We start from the raw sequence: 16,071 nt of genomic DNA on the forward strand, positions 1-16,071 counted from the left end.
CAGTATTTCTGAAGAAGAAAGGGACAAAATATTGTAATAAATGACATCAGCATCCTGGCACCACCATCACTGAAGGGTTAAATATATTAATTCTAAAAACAGAGTGGTCTGGTAGGTTTGATGGATGTAACTGCTCTCTACGTTTTAACAACAATTCATAAATGAAGAAAATTAACGAAACAATACACTAAAGAACACAGAATTTCACAAAACAATTTATTTGCAATACCCTTTATAAACATACTCTGTGCAATTACACATTCTTACCAGAGATCCAATCCTGTCAATTTATATAAAATTAAATGCACACCGAAACCAAAAGAAGAAAAAGGCCCTGATATAGGCCTTACATCTGCATCAAACCATTCCACCAATTTTTATTAATTTAGCAAAAGTGTCACAAGTACCTCCATTTATTACTCTATAGTTAGAAGTTGAACTCAAGCTTTCTACTCTTTAAGTAAAAGTGTTTTAAAAAGTACTGCTTTCAAAACGAATTATATAATAAAAGTAAAAGTAATGTAAGAAGAAAAAATAAAGCCATTAAGATCAAAAGCTTAGGTCATGCCCACAGAGTCCTATAATGCACTAACCCTCAAAAAACACATTTTCTAAAAGCCATAATGTCTATAATGTTCTATTAAATATAAAATGTTAATGTAATGATAATATAATTTGGGATGCACTAGGCTGTTCCCTGTTTCAGCTGCATATATGTTCATTGTAAATGAATGTATTTTAGTAGAATGTAAATATATTTAATGTGTGCAGGTCTGATGGATCACAGTATAAACCAATAGGGAGTCAGAATGGTATATGTTTATACTTCTCTACATCCAATCACAATCAGATTCACTCTCTCTGGATGGAGAAATGTATCTGGATAGAGGTTTTATTGAACGATGAGAAGCCAGAATGAAAAAAGCTGAAATTAAATAGGATTAAGGAGGAGCAGAAAGAAGTAGAAGTAAGAAGTTCTCTGAAAAAGTAATAATTACTCCAGTAAAGTATAGATAACCAACATTTCTATTAAAGTAAGGTAACAGATTTGTACTTAATTATTTGACAGCTCTGCCCTGACGGTTTATTCCGTCTGGGCGCAGTTATTGTTTTTAATCAAAAGTGTATATCATAATACTTTATACTCTTCTCAGTCCTCAGCATCTCTTGCAGTGTTGCTGATTCTATAAAGACAGACTGGTGTCCAGGATCTGAGCTCCTTGGTGGTTTCCTCACAGTCTAAACATGACCAGAATGAACAGTCTGTTTGAAATTGGAGACAGAAATTAAGACATTAGGTGTTTCTATGAGTTCTTTCTCAATCTGAATGTCTTTTTTAAGATATAGATCTACTTACTGCAATTGTGTTGTAGACATCATTAGAGGATCTGGTCATGGGGTCAAGAGTTGTATATGTGTTGTCCTGAGCATTAGGGTCAACGTTCTTGTTGGAGAGTTGGAGAACAGAAGAGGTTTTATCTCTCATTGACCAGCATCAAGAGAATTTACTTAACAAAGCTAAAGACTGGAAGGAAAACTAATTTTACAATATTAACATCTAACCTGGTAGTTGTGTTCCTCCACCTTTCTCTTCTTCTTTTTGTTCCTGCTTTCAGAAAAGAGTCATGGAGAGAACTGATTCAAATGTACCACAATTGCAGACATGTTCAGATACAGATTCATTCTTACCACATTAAGAAAACAACAGACGATATCGCTGCAACCCCACAGAGTCCAACTCCAAGCCCCACATACAGGACCACTGAGTAATCGTCTGAGAGACACATAATAACTTATATATTTATAGTCTGTTACGCATGTTAAAAAGTTAGGAAATATATCATACACTGTATGTATATAGAACATTTTTGAATACCTTGTAAAGCAACAGGAAGAGTGACAGGAACAGCGAATGACCGTTTTGATTCTTGTTCACTTTGAGTATCACAGTAGTACCATCCACTGCTTTCAGAGTCCAAGGTAAAGCTGTAACGGTGTCCAGATCCTACAGGTGCGTTTCCACCTTCTTTAAACCAGGTATATTTCTGTACAGGTGGGTTTCCATCACTTCTGCAGGTCAGAGTCACTGAACTGCCTTCCAATGTTTCTCCAGAAAAGGTAACAGACACTGAGATGCTCCTATGTGGACCTAGAAATCACAGAGCACAGCTTTAGGTAATTCACTGGTAACCGTCACTACAAACACACAAATACAGCATGCACATTTGAAAACAATTTAATACACTCACACAGAACCTTCAGAGTTACAGTGCCAGAATATTTCACTCCAAGTTCATTACTGGATTTACACTTGTATTCTCCACTGTTAGCAGAACTGATGTCGTTTATTTTGAAGTACGGTCCTGTTGCTACTAATGATGATCCTTTATACCAGGTATATTCCACAGGTGGGTTTCCATCACTGCTGCAGGCCAGAATCACTGAACTGCCCTCTTTCAATACATCAGAGGGATAGGTAAAAGCCGAGACACTCTTTGGAGAATCTACAAACCAGAGAACAATAGAATTGAGTGATTTAATAAAGACAGGATATCAACAATGTAAAAGCAGACATTCCAAATTGCAAAAATTTATTTTAGGGAGGTACCCCCAGACCTAAATGCAATGTCACATGACTGAGAAAGCCAAATAACTCACAGGTTCTCCTGTTTTTTCAATTGTAGTCTGGATGCAAGTTTTATAACTGAGTATAAGCCCCTATCTGGATAGGATTAGTTTCTCAGGGGGACGTCTGTGAAAAATATTTCACACTTCTACTCAGTGTTAAAACACTTGCATACGAATTGCAATCGAAAGATCAGGAGGTCCAGTGAGTTTTTGGCTTTCTCGATTACATGACGTATCATTAGTTGTGTTTACGTGCATTTACATGGAAACATGTGCCCAAAGTTTAATTACACTACGGCGCATAGCAGTGGACAAATAGCTATTTTATTAAACGCGAGGAGACGAAACTCAGAGATGTGCATCTGGACGGGACTAAAATTACTGGAGGACCACGAAAACAAGTGTACCGAAAAACAGTAGATAATTCAGCCTGTAATTTTCTCAGAGCATGTCTGAGAAAAACACGTACATGGTCATTCTGTACAGGAATAAAATCACAGAGGATAAAAATCCCCCATAAAAGAGAACATTTCCCCAGGACCTCCTGAGAAATTAATCCTGTATGTATAGGGCTTTAGATACTCTTTGGGCCATCTAGAGTTAGAATGACACATTACACTTTCTGTTTGAAAAAGGCCATGTCAACTTGAATTTGGATATTTTTTGTCTGCGTCTTAGGGCAATGAAAAGTAAGCTTTTTGAAAGCAGAGAGATTTTGGAAAAATGAATGAGCTTGAAATATAAGGCCTAAGGAAGATCCTGATTTTTTATTTGTTAATATCCATAACTAGGGTTACTGTACAGCTAATACAGCTTTTCAATTAATTTCACACAATAACTCTGCTATAAGTAAATGTCTGCTATTTTATAATTATTCAACCTTGTTCTAGACATTTGATATGTTAACTTTTAAGGGTTTCTATCTTCAAGAAGAGTATTTTTAATGGGCATATTATTTAGATTAAGATACAATATTTGAGAAACTCTAAAAAGACTAAAGTGTTTCAGAATAGGTTTCATCAACTCTTTTAAAATGACCCATTGCAATAAAAGCAAATACTATGATACAAACTAATTTATAGTTAGTTATAGATAAGAGGAATTATTATTAGATGTTTCTACACTCAGAGTCAAACCTCTGTTAAATTACTAAACAGGTAAGGTTCACTCACTGAAAGAGCGATCTGATTTTAGTCATTGCAAGATTAAATTAGATCAAAACAGTTCAGCATGAATCTTCAGCTCTGTATGTGTACTTGTGTACTTACCTAAAACATTAAGAGTGACCTCAGGAGAGTGAAGGTTCTGATCCTGTACAGCACAGCTATACCTGTCTGCATCCTCCCTGCTGACCGACTGCAGGTAGAGCTGTTCAGTTCTGGAGGATAAAGTAGTTCCATTTCTGTACCAGGTGAATGATGGACTGTCAGTCAGGCTGCAGGTAGTTTTACATGTGAGAGTGACTTTATCTCCCTCCATCACTCTCTCAGGACCCTCCACCTGGAGACCTGCCAACAAGAGATAACACACGTCTACTGTTTACTTAAGGTTCTTCAGGTGTGGTTTGAAGGACTGATGTGATTATATTACAGAACTGCTGGAGGAATCCTGTTCAGCAGTGAATGAAGTACAGTGTGTTATTTCTGCTGATGGAGCTTACCTGTTACTGAAAGATACATTTCACCCTGATACTGTCCTCCAGATTTATCTGTTATAAATCTGAAGTAGTATTTACTCTGGTCGCTTTCTCTCACATCTCTCAGGCTGAGGCTGCAGTTATGTTGTTTATCTCCAAGGTACTGAACCCTGTCTCTGTACTCTGGATCATCTAACAGATCAGGAGGTTCTACACCTTGAGTGGATGACCGGAATTTTGTCCAGAAAGTTGTTTGGACTGTGTAACTCACTGGATATGAGTAAGAGCAGCCCATGATCACTGTGGACCCCTTCAGAGCACAGATAGATACAGGTCTGTAAGACACACCCGAATACTGAGCTCCAACTCCTGCAACACAGAATCCAGAAGTAAGTAAAACTGCTGTTTATTTCAGCAAAACTAGGCAGCCAACATACTCTGAGGAAAGGTAAGATACATCAGCCAACACAATGGGGGTGATGAGTGGAGAGAGAGCATGGCCAACTGTGCTCTCTTGATCTTTGGCTGCTGAATCACCCTTACTTTAAAGAATAAGAAAACACAAATATGTTATAAAGTCAGGTAAGAAAACACTGACTTACCATCAACAATTAGCAGAAAGACCAAAAGAGTGGGAGAAGCTACATGGAGAGGCACCATGACAGCAATAAACCCTGTAAGATACAGTTAAATAATTCACTCTTATAACTGTCAAACTCTCGTTTTTACAGCATTTCATAGGTCCAACAAATCTAAGTCTGTTGGACTCAACAAAACTGTTACCAAATAAAACAGTAATAACATATGGTTTTAAAAAAAAAGTTTAATACAGGGAATAAAATGCTGTTCAATTTCTTGATTTGTGTATCAATATATAAACATAGCGTCCAACAGCGTGTGATTAACGTGTGCTTTTAAAACCTATGTTTTCTTATAGATGGGGTTTAATTTCAAAATCAAAAGTCTAAAAAAAACGTTCAATGGGAACTGAAGTACAATAAGCTCCTAACTCATTACTAAAGAGAAAAAAAAAACACAAAAAAACAAGAACTTGTATTGAGCAAATCTGCTCTAACCCAGTATTGCTCAACCCTGCTCCAGTGCCTTGTGAGATCAGTAGATACTTTGAGATAAGTACTTTGGACCAACCCGGGCAAGAAAAGAGCTTTTAGACTTGACCAAACATACCAAACTCACAAGCAATATCTGATACAGTCTATTATTGAGTTGTATAAAACCAGGACAGGCACTAAATTATATTTGAAGATAGGTCTCAAGGACCATGGTTGAGTAACAATGCTCTAACCTATTTATTTACTATTATCACATATCTAATAAAAAATTTCTTACCTGGCTGACCGCAGTCTCTTCACCACTTTACTGTCCAAACAGCAAATGGAGCAACAAAAAGATGCCTTGTGGTTTTCAGCTGTGACACTGTTAAGCAGTTCTTAAGTTCTCACACTCCTTCGCACATTAGGCACCACCCTTCTGCTTTTTACTGCTTTGAACAATGACACACCTCTCCACCGACAAACGCACATTTCCAACATGTTTGTTAGTCATACAAACGTACAAATATTGAATATAGTGTTACTGTGCGATTTGCTCTATGTTCTTTATACGATTCATTACAGAGAGAGAGTGACAGATAGATAGAGAGACTGAATGACAGATAAAGAATGCAGTGTCATGAAAAAAGAGGAAGAAATCTGGATTAAGCAAAACCAACACTAATGTAATCCAAGCCACTGAATACCATAAACACACTACTGTTTCAACACACCTTGGGGTTTGAGGTAATCTGTGTGTGACATCGACTTCAGTTCCTCAAAGCAGACTCTCAGACCAAGTCTCTCTAAATGATCAGATAAGGCCAGATTTTTGCAAAAAAAATATATACAGTATATTTACGAGAAAAATGTTTTAAATCTCCAAACTTTTGCTTTATTGATTATTTTAATTGATCCATTTACACCAACAGAGCACTGTACAAAAATACTAGCAGTGATTTTTAGTTGTGTGAGTTAGTTGATGTTCTAATAGAATTGTCTCTCAGCCCTTTTGGTTGGAAGCAAAATCAGTACTGAACAGAGTTTGGACTTGATATAACACAGTGGACCAACACCAGCAGATGACATGTCTCTCTGTAAGCCATAATCATCAACAATAAAAGACATAAACGCTTAAAATACATCACTCTGTGATAATACTCCAGTAGTGTACAGATACCGCATTTTAGTACTTAAGTACAGTAGTAAAGTAAAAAAAAATCTGCAGTAGACTACAGAAACATCATTTTAGTACCATAGCACAGTATTAAAGTAAAAATAATACTCCAGCAGATACAGATACAGCATTTTAGTACTTAAGTACAGTAGTAAAGTAAAAATAATACTCCAGTAGAGTACAGATACCGCATTTTAGTATTTAAGTACAGTAGTGAAGTAAAAATAATACTACAGTAGAGTACAACTACACCATTTTAGCACTTAAATACAGTAGTAAAGTAAAAATAATACTCCAGTAGAGTACAGATACAGCATTTTAGTATTTAAGTACAGTAGTGAAGTAAAAAATAATACTCCAGTAGAGTACAGATACACCATTTTAGTATTTAAGTACAGTAGTGAAGTAGTTCTACTTCGTTACTATAAGCTACATCTCTGGCAACCAGTCAATCAGCTCATTGTAGCAGCAATGCTAGCCTCTTTACTCTGTAAAACCTGTTTACTGTAGAAAAATAACAAATATAAGAGTTTATTTTCTTTCTTTTTAGCACAATAAAGCACTTCTACTTCTAAAAAAGCAATTCTACTTTCTAAAAGTTAAGAAATATTCTAGCTAAGTGTAGAGTTACTATTTTTAATTAGTGTTTTTAGCCGTTTAGCTCCATTCACCACCATTCATTTTGGTCTCTCTCGCGGGCTCCCTCTAGCGTTCTGCAGTGATTTAGTGTGAGGAATTCTTCCCCATAAACTCTGTAGAACAGGTGAGGCATTTCAGGCAGGTGTGTTTGAGTGAGCTGATCTTATATGGAGAGAAAAGCGGCTCTGAATCTGAGAGGATTTGCTGTGGAAAGTCGTGTTGTTTGGAGCCATAGGCGTAGGAACCGGGGGGGATGGGTGGGACATGTCCCACCCAATATTAGAAACAGGTGGATTTGTCCCCCCCAAAAATTACATCTTTTCGCTCAGATCAGGTGTACTATTAATGAGAAGACAGACCGGACCAATCACGAAGCCGGTTCAGGTATTAAGTCCCGCCTCTCAGTAGAAACAGCCAATCAGCTTGCTGGTTTTGCGCCGCGCGAAGGAGAGGCAGTTTGCTGTTTGGAAGCCCCTCCCCCTCGCTGTGAGATTTAGCAGCGGGATCGGGACGCAGCAGCTTCAGCTGATTTTAAAGCAGATATGGATATACGGAGATTTTTCTAAAAGAAAGGTAACGATAGGTTAACCACGTCAACTGTGATGATATGTTTCTGCTAGCTGGTTAAAAATACACGTCTCTGAATTAGCCCACAGATTAAACACACTGTGATTAATAAACTGCAGCTGTGTGAGTGAGTTAGCTTAACTTTGGAATGAGCTAGATTGGGAGTCAAGGTTAAAGAAAAAAAAACTATATATGTAATGTTCAACTTGCCCTGTACCTGATCAGCTAATCACTGTTTCATTTTCAATTAATTTAGGATTACAGGACTTACTGTGAGCTATAATGAACGAATATTCATTTAGCTAACTAGTTAACTAGAAGCCAGATGTAGTGGATAGCCAGAATTTAGTACAGTACTTTGTGTTTGTAGTTTAAAGCAGTTTCTTAACCCCGATCACTGCCCCAAAAATTTTCCACCTGATACAGCTGATCAGCTAATAAACAGTAATTTACTGAGTTTACCTGTTAAAATCCTTTAAAGTCAAAGTCAAAGTCACAGTGGTTTTTATTGTCATTTCAGCTATATACAGAGTACACAGTGAAACGAAACAACGTTCCTCCAGGGACCATGGTGCACATAAACACAGTGTAGACTGAACAATAGTGCAACAGTACAAAAGTGCAGACAGACAATACAACACAATACAGACAAAGAATAATAAATAACAAGACAGTGTGCAAATTTAGCCCCCTATGGAGCCTAAATTAATCATTATGTATATCCAGCAGTGTATTAGACGCATCATACCACCACTAACTTTATTAAATGCCTTTAAAGCAGAGGAAGCTCTAAAATATGCAGAACAGTGTTAATATGCAGTAGAATATGTAAGAACAGGATTGATAAACACTGCTGTAATGTGACTTCTGTTCATTTGTAGTTCACAGTAAGACCACATGTCCTGATGTTTATAAAAATCTCTATGAAACTTAAAGTTACATTCTTTTACAAAAAAGGACACCATCTTAAGAAGAGCTCTCAGTAAAAAAAAAGCGCAGGAGAAAATGTAAATATATGACAGAATTGACATGACATAATAATAATAATAATAATAATAATAATAATAATAATAATAATAATAATAATAATAAACAAATCTGTTATATTATTTTAAATATTAGGTGATAACTGATTATTTTTGTCGTATGTATATTATTCAGACATTGCATGCATAATTACAACAGTAAATGTAACGTGGAGTAACATGTTTAGGTTGTTAAATCACCTTATAATAATAATTTACTTTTAGAGTGGGCTTGGGTTCATATTGGCAAATGTGTCCCCCCCAATATCAAGTCCGCTCCTACGCCCTTGTTTGGAGCTAACCTGCTCTGAATCTTCACCATTAGCCTACAGCCAGCTGCTTTCCCGCGCTTTATCAGCCGCGCGCGCGGCGCCGTTGCTCAGCAACCGAACTCGCAGCTCCTGACAGGACAGCAGTAATGGAGGAAATGTGAGTGATTTAGAGAGTTTTCTGTAAATATTAACCACTAAAAGTCTGTCAGAACCGCGCTGTGAACTGCTGACCGCTTTACACAAAGCTTACAAAACATCATTTCAACTTTCTGACGGGATTTCTCTCCTCCTACAGTGTAAACATGGAACTGGGCTAGTTAGCTAACGCTAATCTCCTCAGCTTCCATCCTGAACGAGTGAAGAAGAACTAAAATAATCATCAGATTAGCTCTTTAATTCTCTTCATAATGTACATTTTAGGAGAGATAGAAGAGGTAGAAGTTAATCAGAATACTGCTGTGTTAAAAAATCTCTAAATAGAGGAGAATAAATGGTTAAAACATAAAATTAACCGTCAGTTAAAATAGCTCTAATTATACAGTCAATATTAAAGCGTTTTTGTAAAAGGCATTTCTCACAAGAATGTAAGAAATTAATGATATTGTGGTGATTTATATAAAAGGTCCTGCTTATTAAGGTTTAAAACATTCTAAAGTAAGGAGAAATTAAATTATATTAATATTAGCCTACTCATATTACATCTACAGTATACAGTGTAACCCGTACAGAGGGCGTTAAATGCTCAAACACACACAAAAAAAGTGTAGTTATACTTATATTTACAAAATCTGTTGTTGTTTAGAACAGATTTTGTTCATTGTTTATTAATATAATTTAGGTTTTGTAAACTTATATATATACATATGTATTGAATGTATGTGATTCACAGTCAAGCTAAAATATATAAAAACAGAATACATGTAATGAATTCTGAAAATGAATAAAACTATTTTAAAAAAGGCAAAACTGAACAGGCTAAAAAATATACAAATATACATATTCTTTGACGCTTTGAACGAGCGGAAGAAGAACTAAAACACTAATCTGATTAGCTCATTAGCTTATTACATGAGCATAATTTACATTTAGGTGTGTTAAATAATACACCTGAAGTAAAATAATAAAATACCTAAAAATAGAATTTTATGTATAAGAACTTATATTAAAATTACGAAAAATACGATGGTATCATGGTAATACTTAAATATTATAGGTATCATTATATTAATATTTTATACAATAGAAAATGTAATCTGCAAGATGCAAAAATAAAATTAATTATATATCATTTTTATATTTTTTATTTCTGATAAAAATTAATACTAAAAAGTAGGAATATCAAACACACAATTAGATAATAGTGAAATACAAATATAGTACAAATGTAATCTATAAAATGTAAACTATTTCTGAGACTGAATCACAGATTGTGTTGGAGAGTTTAACCTGCAGAATTCTCAATCAGCACCTTGGACAGAGCTCTACTCTACACCTGTGCTTCTCTACACACAGGTCTTAGATCAGTACTGCCATCTACAGGTGAAGATCTGTAATAACTCCAGCTGAGAAACTGATTCAGAAACGGAAGTGGTCTCTTATTTCTTTTCCAGAGCTGTACTTATATTAGTAACAAAACCTTACTGAAACATGGAGTAAACTGCTACAAATACATAATAAATATAAAGTATAAATAAACCCTTTCAGATCCTCCATTACAATGGTCATCAATTGTGGATTGTTTAATTGTGGGATTAATAATGGATTATCTTATTTTATCTTATCTTATCATTTATTCTCTTTATTATAAAAGCATTTGTTGCACATAACAATATTTAAGAGCTGTTGTAGACCCACAAAACAGTAGCATGGCCCTGCGCATTGCACTGGAAAAACAGTAGTACTAAAATCATTGAGGCAATGTTTTTTTAATATTTAGGGATGGTTTTATATAATAAAAAGGTCAATATGAAATATTACACACAGAAGTGAAATAAATATATTAAATATTTTAGTTAATTGGATTTATGTGTTATATATATTTTAAAGTATTTAAATTCATATTTTTTCCATCACTGGTGATAATTCAGGTCTGAAAGGGTTAAGTATAACTGCAGTATTTACACTTTCACAGAAAGGAAATGACAACATGTTTTAAATTCTTTTTTTGGCAGAAATACGAAAAAAATGGGGAAGATATCACAAGTATGAAGCAAAACCAGTGAACATCATGGGATGGTAAGCCACATTTTATTTATTTATTTATCCGCTCACTTTTATTTACAGCATGTAGACTTTAATATCAGCTAATAGAATAACTAACCCAGGAACATTTTTTAGGATAAATTAGAAAGTTGGTTATTAGGTATGTAAGTCTTGTCTCTAAATGCAATCAAATCCTCACAGCAGTGCTCCAAAATATAGTAGAAATTCTTATCTGAAGACTAGAGACTCTAACAAAAGCATTATAAATCCTTAAAACAACATAATTATTTTAAAGAACCATTCACTGAGCAGATGTCCCAATACTTTTGTCCATATAGTGCATATTAACACTGTGGTAATGAGGGCAGCATGAAAAGCAGTACAAAATGCATATAAAGAATTAAACAAAATATATTAAAAAAGTAAATAAGCTTCCTTATTTTTGTGCAAATGCATAGCCAGCTATCTAAAAAACATTTAGATTAAAAATGCATTTTTTACATAAACACATATATTTAGGACATTTTGAACCATTCTGAAAGTTACAGCAGTTATTGCATATACCACTTTGCTATCTGAAATACCATGGCAGCCGCATAGCAACACTCCATCAACCACCTAATAAAATCACAGCAACTGCCTATATAACTCACTTCTGTTAGCATATCAGTTACCACATAGCATACTATAGCTCTGGTTACTAGGTGGTTGTTTGGTAGCAGTCTCCTTGGATACCATAAAAACCACTAAGCAGTACCTAATCAACCATTTAAACGCATATGCTGTTCTAGCAGCCACCTAAGATACCATATTAGCCAATTGCAGTCAATAATATGCATAGCAACCCTATTTCAAACAAATAGCAATCAATAATGGTACCACAGCAACCCACTAACAACACCTGTCAACAGGTAAATTGCTCAAGTTGCTTAATAAGCTTTTTAATGAGTAATGGCAGGAGCAGTGGCTGCAGTTGCATTTAAAATCACTGTAATTAATTTGCAATTAAATAAAGCAAATATGTAAAAGCTATCTTTTCAGTTAACACAAATTCACCCACTTACTAGGATGCTCCCTAATATTTGCTCCTGACACTAAGAGGGTGAGGACAAGCACACGCCTCCTCCGATACATGGGAAATCATGCTCCATCTCTTTTTAAACTGCCGCCAATCAATGTAGCATCACTACAGCATGGAGCTCAGAGGAAAGCGCCGGACCCCCAGCTCTGACACATCAGTCAACAGATGCCTGTGCTGACCAGTGTCAGATAGGGGAAAGATGAGGGCAAAGAGCTTTACCTATGATAACCATGAGAAACAGCATAACCTACTGTACTCTCTCGGACTTCGGCTGCTGATGGAGAAGCAGCATGATCAGGGATTGGTACAAGAAAACCCTTGGCCATAGTGACAGCACATAAATGCTTTCAGAAACTATTCCCTCAAATATTTATCATATTTTATATTTAACTATTTAAGCTTGTAATAATAATAATCATTTAATAATAATCATAGTAATAATAATAATAACAACAGTTGCTTTTCTGCAAAGCAGAACTTCTTAAATACAAGATGTTCTTAACTATGAAACAATTTACGTAAATACGACAATATACACTGACCCGCCAAAACGCATTAGACAAAATTATTTAAACAATTGTGAAGTGTTACCTTAGGGAATGGCTTGGGAATGCCCACAACTGTACACCTGTAAGTTGTGAGGTGTTATCTTGTGAGTTTGAGCTTGTTGAGTTAGAAAACTGGCCAAATCATGAAAATTAAGGGAGTTTCAGGAAGTTTGCAGAAATTTAACATTCCTCAATCTACAGTGTCATGGGTGATGGCAAAAGTTACTAGTTTCTGTCCACGATATTTGGCTTGTCAGTGTGTTGGCATTGTTGATTCAGATGTTTGTTGTATTTGAAATTAATGAAATTCTTAAAACAATAAATCAATCAGAAGGTCTAATCAATACAATCTGATCTATCACAAACAGAAAGATGATGGTTTCCATACAGTGACAGGGTGTCTTCTCTTTCCAGTGGGGTTCCAGTAGATCGTTGAACGTAGAACGTTGTTTATTTCAGGCTGCTGTAGATCACGGAATCATCCTCAATAAGGGGAGCATTAGACCTGAAATATCACAGCAAACACAGGAAGTGTGTGTACATGTTTATGTCAAGTCAGGCTAACTGAACCTAAAATAAAAGACTATTGTCTGTTGTTACCCAAATGTGTAAATAATACACAGCATGAACCACATCTTGTCAATTAATTCAAGTTGCACCCATTGCTGACACACATGTACCAATGCACATACAGATTGCCAATCCCTGTAGAAGAGGAATACTTTGAGAAATACTTTACCAATTGACTAGGACTCTCTGTAGCAGATAAACACATCTGAAACTATTGGCACTATGCCCTAATGCCAGACATGGGTTAGAGGTGTATATCAGCTGTAGATCAGTGGAACTGTGTTCCCTGGAATAATGGAGCTCCAACGAATAATTTTGGATGGAGTGAGTATGGGTAATGCAATCAAATCCTCACAGCAATGCTCCAAAAGTCAGTTACTCTAACAAAAGCAGAACAAACCCATTGTAATAACCATTAAGACATTTTATAAAATCAGTTTCTCTCACCTGCCTCTAGCACCACTTCGGGAAAATCGGACACTAGCGTACTCGACGTCGTCCCCTGCAGGTTTCTTCACCACTTTATCACGGCGGTGCTGGACAGTGGCATACTGGACCTCTTCATCAGTTCCATTAGAAGAAGCGTTCACTGCAGGGCTTGGTTTGAGTCTACGAGGTACAACTGTGGCGTACTGAACATCATCCTGATTGGATGGATCTGGATCAGGTGTTGAATCGCTGACAGCCGATATCTCTCCCACATTACTGTAGATATTATCCTGTAGTGAAAAAATATGTTGATGGAAGACTCAGATGTGCTCAGATGTGATAACAGGTGCTCTGATTAAACCTGTACATATTTCCTATACTGTTAATACACTCAATGTCAAAAAAAATTACCACACCAAGATTGCTGCAAAAACTCAGCATGCATTTAACTCATATGTCAAAAGTCAGATATCTAAATAAAGGCTGAATCACAGAAAAATAAATTTAATCACAGAAAAATAATGCATAAATGTGAAGGTGAACAAAATGGCTGAAGACCAGAGTAATGTACAGTGGCGTGAAAAAGTTTTTGCCCCCTGACAGATTTCTTTTGGTTTTGCATTTTTGTCATCATTACATTTTCAGATTATCAAACAAACATTAATACCAAACAAATATAACCTGAGTACATATAAAAATCACTTTTTAAAAGATGATTTCATTTATCAAGGGAAAAAAAACTATCCAAACCAATCTAGCCCTTTATGAAATAGTGTTACTCCCCCTTAAATTAACTGCGATTAATCACACTTTTTGGAAAATTGAGTTCAATTTCATTACTAAACACAACCAGGCATGATTACTGCCAGACTTGTAGAATCAAGAAATCACCTAAACAGAACCTGTCTGACAACATAAAGCAGATAAAAGATCTCAAAAACAACACATTATGCCCCAATCCAAAGAAATTCAAAAACAGGTGATAAAATAAAGTCATTGATCATTTATTAGTCTGCTCTTCAGCAGAAAACATGGAGAGCTATTATACAAATGGAGCAAAAACATGGAACACTGGTGAACCTTCCCGAGATTGGCTGGCTGTCTAAAATTACTCCCAAAGGGCATGGACAACTCATCCAGGAGGTACCAAAAGAACCCAGAACAACATTTAAAGAACTGCAGGTTTCATTTGCATCAGTTAAGGTAAATGTTAATGATTCAATAATAAGATAGAAACTGAAAATCTGAAAAATATTACTATGACAAAGAAGCAAAAAGTAAAGCAAACTGTGTGTGTGTGTGGGGGGGGGGGGGGTCAAAATACTTTTTCACGCAACTGTATATAAATTATACACATTTCATATATAACCAGCACAGTAATAAAAATCTGCAAATAATTCACCTCGGAAAACACTTTCCTTTCATTTTAATACTGTAATCACATACATAATTCATGATTACATACACAAATATGAAATGTAATTAATTTCCTACAATTCCTTCTTGGTGCATATTTTTTTTCTTCATTGATTGGGGAAGTTTATATGTGTATTAATCACCACCATTATAAACTATAATAATACTGTGGAATTATAAAATGTTTTAATTGACTTACCTGTCTTGGATCTGCACTATCAGATGAATTGCCATTTCTTTTTCTCCTGAAAAGTAATAATAATAATTATCATTATCATCATTTCAATACAAAAAATGTGTTTTTTTTCTGGTTAATTCTACCAAGTAAGATAAAATGTTTTGAATTGAATTGAATTTTTATTTTTCCAGAATGCTGATCATCTAATCTTCATTTTCTTACCTGACAAAGAAAATCACACCAACCACCAACAAGCAGGCAGCAGACACTCCAACAGCTGCAAACACAACACTACTCTGAACACCTGCATGCAGATATAAGATGAGGTCAGTAAGCAATATTAGATTTTACTGTATGAATGATATTTTTTTATTTCACTAGTATTACCTCCTAGAGTGACCGGCACTGCAGCTGCTTTCTGAGAGCCGTATTTATTCTGGGCTACACAGTAGTAGGATCCACTCTCTACAGCACTGTACCTGTTACCAGATCCTACAGATGAGCTTCCACCATCTTTAAACCAGGTGTAGTTCTGTACAGGTGGGTTTCCATCACTGATGCAGGTCAGATTCACTGAACTGCCCTCCACTATTTCACCAGAAGAATTATTTGACACTGAGACGCTCTTTGGAGGATCTAAATATGAGCAAT

General features: G+C 35.6%; 1 protein-coding gene and 1 long non-coding RNA gene across 3 annotated transcripts; both read right to left on the reverse strand.

The window, feature by feature from the left end:
- Nucleotides 1–234: 234 nt before the first annotated feature.
- Nucleotides 235–6,108, reverse strand: LOC111189723 (B-cell receptor CD22-like). 2 transcript variants are annotated; one of them, XM_049469622.1, is made up of 10 exons: nt 5,615–6,108; nt 4,867–4,938; nt 4,289–4,633; nt 3,897–4,136; nt 2,250–2,504; nt 1,877–2,149; nt 1,690–1,774; nt 1,564–1,606; nt 1,358–1,444; nt 235–1,263 (listed from the first exon to the last, which is right to left on the reverse strand). In XM_049469622.1, exons 2-10 carry the CDS (start codon nt 4,922–4,924, stop codon nt 1,240–1,242), a joined length of 1,410 nt encoding a protein of 469 aa, XP_049325579.1. In that variant the 5' UTR covers nt 4,925–4,938; nt 5,615–6,108; the 3' UTR covers nt 235–1,239. The 2 variants fall into 2 exon arrangements, with proteins under 2 accessions (XP_049325579.1, XP_049325581.1); XM_049469624.1 differs by having other exon boundaries at nt 4,867–6,108.
- A 7,160-nt stretch (nt 6,109–13,268) lies between these two features.
- LOC125785659 (uncharacterized) lies at nt 13,269–15,494 on the reverse strand. The gene is made up of 3 exons (XR_007427978.1): nt 15,442–15,494; nt 13,845–14,116; nt 13,269–13,332 (listed from the first exon to the last, which is right to left on the reverse strand). It is a non-coding gene; the product is annotated as an uncharacterized LOC125785659 (long non-coding RNA).
- Nucleotides 15,495–16,071: the final 577 nt, after the last annotated feature.

The sequence above is a fragment of the Astyanax mexicanus genome, chromosome 21 (genome assembly GCF_023375975.1).
Source record: "Astyanax mexicanus isolate ESR-SI-001 chromosome 21, AstMex3_surface, whole genome shotgun sequence".
NCBI classification, from domain to species: domain Eukaryota; kingdom Metazoa; phylum Chordata; class Actinopteri; order Characiformes; family Acestrorhamphidae; genus Astyanax; species Astyanax mexicanus.

Excerpts from the sequence above, each read along its gene's own strand:
- LOC111189723 (XM_049469622.1), bottom strand. The coding sequence starts at position 4,924 with ATGGTGCCTCTCCATGTAGCTTCTCCCACTCTTTTGGTCTTTCTGCTA. Across the intron at positions 2,150-2,249 it reads TGTAACTCTGAAGGTTCTGT|GTCCACATAGGAGCATCTCA; the intron begins GTGAGTGTATTA and ends TGTGATTTCTAG. Across the intron at positions 1,445-1,563 it reads TGGAGGAACACAACTACCAG|AACGTTGACCCTAATGCTCA; the intron begins GTTAGATGTTAA and ends CTCTCCAACAAG.